Source organism: Vanessa atalanta, chromosome Z (genome assembly GCF_905147765.1).
Source record: "Vanessa atalanta chromosome Z, ilVanAtal1.2, whole genome shotgun sequence".
NCBI lineage: Eukaryota > Metazoa > Arthropoda > Insecta > Lepidoptera > Nymphalidae > Vanessa > Vanessa atalanta.
Window position 1 is genome coordinate 13603612 of NC_061902.1, and position 7484 is coordinate 13611095.

At 32.0% G+C, this 7484-nt stretch overlaps 1 protein-coding gene across 1 annotated transcript; it reads left to right on the plus strand.

Annotated features, from left to right (window-relative positions):
• Positions 1-1236: 1236 nt before the first annotated feature.
• LOC125075730 (succinate dehydrogenase [ubiquinone] flavoprotein subunit, mitochondrial-like) lies at positions 1237-6655 on the plus strand. The gene is made up of 7 exons (XM_047687429.1): positions 1237-1348; positions 1830-1994; positions 2960-3159; positions 3874-4068; positions 4241-4385; positions 5329-5564; positions 6503-6655. Exons 1-7 carry the CDS (start codon positions 1237-1239, stop codon positions 6653-6655), a joined length of 1206 nt encoding a protein of 401 aa, XP_047543385.1.
• The last annotated feature ends 829 nt before the right edge of the window (positions 6656-7484 follow it).

The following is a 7484-nucleotide window of genomic DNA, read 5'->3' on the forward strand; positions in this document are numbered from 1 at the left end:
CAGGGATTAACTCATCGTTTATTTTACAGAATTAATTTACGGCATGACCTTACTTTTAGTTTATTTTATATATTTTATTAATTCGTTTCAGTAGGACTTTTGTCTGAAGAAAGGAATATATTTCTTGATTTAATTTGTGCTTCCGACAAAACAACTTCGTTTATTTCAAAGAAGTTACTTTGTCGTAGCACAAGTTAAGCGAAGAAATCTCATCGTTTATTTCGAAGAGAGTTATTAAGTTGATTATAATATTGTGATGAGTTCTATTTCTGTGTTTCTTAATATTAAGATTTTACTTATTTCACAAGTTACAGACGAACTCGTATGAAGTACCAAACACTTGTTGAATGCAAGACAAAGATTTAGAAAGACGTGTCTTTCCTTAAACTTGCATATTGTTTTGCACGAATTAATCACTTCGTTGGAATTTTAAGAAGGGATTCTTTTGTGCTATTCTCTATGCAAGGAGGTCTCATCGTTTGTTTTTTAACTTGACTTACAATATTGTGTTAGAAATAAACATCAGCAGGAAGAAACAAAAAGACGAAGAAATATCTTGACTTAAATTGGCTTTGGTACTTCGTTTGACTTCGTAGCATATTATATTCAAATTTTTTGTAGCATAGTGAGCGAGGAGAAATTTATTGTTTCTTTTATATTTCCTTAAGCTCATAAAATTATTCTATAATTCTTAGATTATAACATGAGCATTTGCACTTGCAATTTGAATATAGTTATTATAATTTAGTAAGACTTACACAGGTTTTTTGAATACTCGTATTCTTTTATGACGTTACATTTAAAAACAAGAGGATAGTTAAAATAAACCGCAATAAATAAGTAAAGATAAAAGGTAAAGGTTTATGTTGATTCACATAAATTTACTTTTTCTACACAACCTTTAGAGATATACATATATTTTATTTTTATATAAATAAATAATAATTAAAATAAAAAAAAAATATGTTTAAGTATGCTAAATATTGTTTTTTCCATACTCACAAATTTAAATATTTATAATTAAAAATTTGTGTTAAGATAAACTTGTTAAACTATTATAAGGGGTGACTCGCCTATTTCAAGTGACTTAATCATGTAGTTCTTACGTCACCTCATCATTTTTTCATACCGTGCCAAAAGCATAACTCAATAAATATATAATGCAATTAAAATGTAAACGTTCGTAACAGTTTCCAGGCAAAGAACACTGTCATAGCAACAGGAGGCTACCCTCGGATGTATTTTTCCTGCACCGCTGCGCACACCTGCACGGGAGATGGTTGCGCCATGGCTGCCCGGGCCGGCATTCCACTACAAGACTTGGAGTTTATACAGTTTCACCCAACAGGTATAACTTGACGACAACTTCAAGTTGATGTATTTTTATGACGTCTTTCTTATTTTGCTACTTGAACTGTATATGTATGTATGTCGGTGTAACTCCATGATTTTCGCTATTAGGGTCCGTAGGCTATATTAAATGGAAAAAAATCGTATGCTCTTTTATTTTGCAAGATAAGAATTGTGAAATTTGTGTAAATATTGATACTACAAAAATTTGATCTTGATAAGAGTAAAATCAATGAATAGTAAGAACTCTTTTATTATATGTTTATTATTGAAATACTTGCCGTTTTGGTTCTTTTTATATTATTTTATCCAGTCAATTGTATTTTGTATTTTTTTTTTTTTAAACTTTTTTTTAAGCTATTTTATAATTAACTTATCGAACTATATATTTAATTATTTCATAAAACAAAGATTAGCATAAATATAATATTAATGACGAAGTAGGGTAGGGTACATAATAATATTTTTGTCGTTGTCAGGCATGTATGGGTCTGGATGTTTAATGACGGAAGGCTGTCGTGGCGAAGGTGGTTACATCGTTAATAGTGAAGGAGAACGGTTTATGGAACGATATGCCCCAAAAGCTAAAGATTTAGCAAGTCGAGATGTTGTTTCAAGATCTATCGCAACTGAGATACGACAAGGTAATACAATCAAAATCAAAATATACTTTATTCCAGAAGGCTTTTACACGCACTTTTGAATCGTCATTTTACAAATAAAAAATGTGTATAAGTAAAACTACCATCGGTTCGGAATGCAGTTTCTACAGAGAAGAACCGGCAAAAATACAGTCATTTTGGATAAATACAATTATACTTATAAGTACGTAATACATCCTGCTTGAAAGTCAAAAAGTATTAGCTTCACGCTTTTTATCATCTATATAAACTTGTATTGAATAATATGACTTCTTTACCAATGTATTTTTTACAAATGATTTGAATTTATTAATAAATTTTAAAAAGTATTTAATACAAAAAAGACTGGCGAACTGGTTGGTTCGTAGTACCTTGTTTCATTTCTGTAGATGTTCAGGCCAAAAACCAGCAGTCGCCTTAAAATAATACCTAGTTATGAAAATTTGTTAGAAGTTTTTTTTTATTGATTTAGGTAAAGTTACTAAATGTTGGTTTATGTTTAACAGTTCCTAAGACTTTTACAGCTTAAACAATATATCTTCAACAGTTAAATAATAATAACTTCATCATTAAAATTATTTACGTCATCAATGCTGCACTAATCTCGGGAATTAAGAATATATTTTGTACTTTTAATTACATTGGCTCACTCAAGTTATAAACCAGAAGATAAAATTACTATAACTAATAAGGTAGCACCTACTTTTTTATCTCGTCTTAAAAATGCTTTACTCATTAAGTAAAGGGGTATCTGGAACTCGCCGGTGCTCAGGATGCCTGGTGCGTCTAATACCCTCGAGACACCCACTAAAAATCCAGCGGTATCCGCTTCGGCTCTTCGGCAACCATCACGGAATCGTTTTTGCATACCTAGACAAACTTGCACAAAGCCACTGTATTCTTGTTTACTTGATGGTTAACCAAATAAACAAGTATTTAGCAATAATTTTCAACATTACATTTTTCAGGTCGAGGTGTCGGACCGAAGAAAGATCACGTATACCTTCAACTCCATCATCTTCCTCCAGAAGTAATTCGAGAAAGGCTTCCCGGTATTTCTGAGACGGCATGGACATTTACGGGAGCTGATGTTTACACGCAACCTGTTCCCATCGTACCAACAGTTCATTATACGATGGGTGGCATACCAATTAATTACAAAGGAGAGGTACTTAATAAGAAAAAAATAAAATTCACAATTATTTTAATGAATTAGCTACTCTGTCCGATTTTAATATATATTTTTTTACAAACATGTCTTTTCTGCGTTATAATATTCGTACAGATGTTGCAATTTAAAGTATAAAAATATGTTTAATACAAACATTTTATTTTACGATAAAAACATCGACATAGATTTTTGTAGCTTTATAAATCCAATGAAAAACATTTTAATAATTACTCTTGTCTGTCTGTCAGTCACGGGCTTTATCCCAAAATCTACTGGACAAAAACAGTTACATTTTGATCACAAGGAGTCGAGTTTCGCAATAACGAATTAATATTTTTCGACAAGCTCCAAAAATTAGGAATGCAAATTAGATTTTAAGAATGTTGTAAGCTTTCAGTAGACTAGACAATGTGAAATTAACAAAGTGATTCCGTATTTCATTTTCATCTAAACTATTTAATATAATACATGGCAATACAATTGTCAATCTTGGAATAAATCGAATACATAACATTATGTTTATACATTTTGGCTTTAACTATAAAATAAATTGCTAAATCACTTCATCTGTGCACGCTGACCCACTAATTCTTCTTATTACTATTCCATTTCGCTCCACACTACTCCCACTGGAATTTAAACTGTTATTTTATTCCAATAGATTTCATCATAGTCATGACCTTTTTTTAACATTATTATGTATAATTCCAGGCGTTAATTCACGATAATGGATGTGACAAGGTTGTTTGTGGTCTTCATTCTGCCGGGGAAGCTGTAAGCAACTGCCACGGTGCTAACCGGTTGGGAGCAAATTCTATACTAGACGTGGTTGTTTTCGGCAAAGCAATCGGTTTAAACATAGCTAAAATAGATAATCCAGGTGCAAAACAACCAGAGTTAAAGAAAGTAAGAGCTTTAACTACATTTGTTAAATATAGTATTCAGATATTCTTTACCAAATAGTAATACTTTATACAAAGTATTTACATAGATGGTGAAAGGGTACCACCATGCGATGATGGTACCCGCGGTCGTGTCTTCCTACTATAACAAAACAAAAATAAAAAAATATTTTTAGAGCATTTTCGACTCCGCCCTTGACAATCTGAATAAGGTGCGAAATTTACGCGGTTCTACATCTGTACACGAATTGCGAGAATTAATGAGGTCCACTATGCAAAACAAATGTGGTGTGTTCAGAGACCAAAAACTACTTAGTGAAGGTAATATATTTGTAATTGTATTGTAAGCTTGAGAAGGATTTAAATGATTTAGAAACATAATCTATAATACAAACTATGATATGCCAATATAAAAATAATATTTTGTTGCATATCATGTTTAAACTAATTCAGTCAAGATTGTAATATTCTTTATCATTTTAATTGTCATGCATAAAAAAGTGTGCAATGTTTCAAATTTATTTAATCATCATCAGATCATTTGCAAAAAACGGCACAAATATCAGAAAATTTATTAAACCTTTTTAGTAAAATATATATTATCTGTGTTTTACTATTAATAGTCGGAAAGCGACTACAAATATTGAAAGAAATTTAGTACAACAAAATTCTATATATTTATCAATATTAAAAAGCGAGTAAACTTTCTTGTAACGATTAAAAACTGACGCTTAACACGCTCTGGAAAATATTAAGTCAATAAATGTATAAAACTTCTACCAGAAGGTCAGAGTTCGCTGTAATAACACTGTTTAAATTTAGAACATTGACAAGCGTGAATTTTATATTCTTGATTTAGTTAATTATTTGTCTAAGCCCTTTGCTTCCCCGTGAGAAACAAAAACTACTGTAGTAGTAAAAACTATATTATGAAAAAACAATCTGTCAGAGATAGATGAGAGAACACTCCATTAACAATTATTTTCTAAATTGCATTCGTTCAAAGAGAAGCAACATTACTGTTCTTTGTTGATGCTCATAAATTTACCACCGATTCCAAAAGAAATATGCTTAGCATGATTGTTGTATTTATCCTATGGAATCGTTCTCGAAGAAGGTTGATGGTATGTATCCCTAGTAGTAGATAAAATTTACAAAATGGCCTTAAGTTGATGGTGCCATGTTGACATCACAAGTACATACATATGTGCATTAGCAAAAACTTATTCCCATTTTTAAACATGAAATCTTCATTACATTTCAGCAAACACCGAGATACAGAAATGGTATAAGATGTTCGATGACATTCGTGTAACAGATCAACGGCTTAACTGGAATTCCGATCTGATTGAGACTTTGGAACTTCAGAACATGCTCCAGACTGCTGTTCAAGTTGTAGCTTGTGCTCTCAATCGTAAGGAGAGTCGCGGCGCCCATTTTAGAGATGACTTTCCGAAACGAATTGATGAAATGGATTATAGCAAGCCTACTAAGGGACAGGTGAAAATGCAAACTCAGAAATCATTAGAATCATAATTATTTAGATAATATTAGTCTACTGCTACACATAGACCTTTCTCAAACTGCGCCAAATAATGAAGTCTTGCTGATCACCCCGTCTAGTCCCGCCAATTTTTTCAGAACATCAGTTCACTTGGGTGGAGGACGTTCTACACTGCGTTAGCCGATACACGCTCTCTTTTCTAACACTGACCTACAAACAACGGTTGCCGGACAATCCACATACATTTACATTACATTACATTAACAGCCTGTAAATTTCTCACTGCTGGGCTAAGGCCTCCTCTCCCGCTAAGAAGGTTTGGAGCATATTCCACCACGCTGCTCCAATGCGTTTGCTCCAGAATTTCGTTGAAATTAGACACATACAGGATTCCTCACGATGTTTTCCTTCGCTGCTGAGCACGAGAAAATTCAGTGGTGCTTGCCTTGGTTTGAATCCGAAATCATCGGTTAAGATGCACCCGTTCTAACAACTGGGCCATCTCGGCTCTCACATACATTTACATACACCATATTTTAACATAGGGACACACAATACAGCATGATACTGGCACAATAGAATAAATCTATCACATTTAAAATATTTTGTTTTTATTTTATAGTTAGGCAGACGGGACGGTGCAAATGAATCATCATATTCGCCCGTGAATCGTAGATAAAAAATCATACAATAGTTAAATAACTTGTCTGCTGTATATTATATTATATAGATCACTAGTTGACCAGCCCTATTCGTTGTTCGACATAAAAATTAACTAATATCCTTTCTTGGAGGTCAGGCTTAATTTAAACCAAATTTGATCAAATTCGGTTCTGTGGTTATATCGTGAAAGAGCAACAAGTCAGACAGAATTAAATTCGCATTTTTAATATTATATATGTGGATTTTTTATCGATTTTTATCATTGTTACAGACACCGAAACCAATCAACCAACATTGGAGGAAACACAGCCTCTCAAAAGTCGATTTAAAAACTGGGAAAGTCGATATAACCTACCGGCGGGTTATCGATAAGACATTGGACAATGAAGTTGAAACCATCCCACCAGTACCGAGAGTGTATTAATTCTTAAATAAACCTTTCAATGTTATTAAAATAATTAATGTTATTTTCATATATTTAAATATAAACGTTTTACTGAAAAATGTTCTTTTTTTATTTCAAATCCTGAATTTAGTAGTTAATTTTTGTGTATTGTAACATTCAATAAAAAATATGATACCCTATTTGATTTAAGAAGTTCTCAACAAAGGTATTGATTTCAATATTCCAAACTCCGTGCAATTTATAGTATACCGATTATAGATTTTCGAATATCTAAATACTTGTGAACATATGTATAATATAATAATTGTTTTTATTTGATTTCTACAGACTAAACGATCGTTCTTTTGTTTAAATTTTAATTTGTGTAATTTCAGTAGTTTAATATGACAAAATAAAATAACGTCTTATAATAATGCTCTAATATCTATATTTTACAAACCCTCGCAATCATCTTAGTTTTTTCTAGCGACAGCTCAATCTTTTTTAAAATAAGAAATAGTGTTTATGCCATATAAAATAATATTAGTAAAAGTTTTACAAATTATTATTGATCAATTAATTACGAAAATAATTTAATAAATATTGGACAACATCACATATATTACTCTGATCCCAATGTAAGTAGCTAAAGCACTTGTGTTATGGAAATCAGAAGTAACGACGGTACCACAAACACCCAGACCCAAGACAACATAGAAAACTAATGAATTTTTTCTACGTCGACTCGGCACGGAATCGAACCCGGGACCTCGGAGTGGCGTACCCATGAAAACCGGTGTACACACTACTCGACCACGGAGGTCGTCGAACGAAAATAATTGTATATACAATAAAGTAAATTTGATAG

Coding starts and splice junctions, on each gene's coding strand:
- LOC125075730 (XM_047687429.1), top strand. CDS start 1,237: ATGTATTTTTCCTGCACCGCTGCGCACACCTGCACGGGAGATGGTTGC. Junction 1,995..2,959: donor CGCAACTGAGATACGACAAG/GTAATACAATCA, acceptor TACATTTTTCAG/GTCGAGGTGTCGGACCGAAG. Junction 4,069..4,240: donor AACAACCAGAGTTAAAGAAA/GTAAGAGCTTTA, acceptor AAATATTTTTAG/AGCATTTTCGACTCCGCCCT.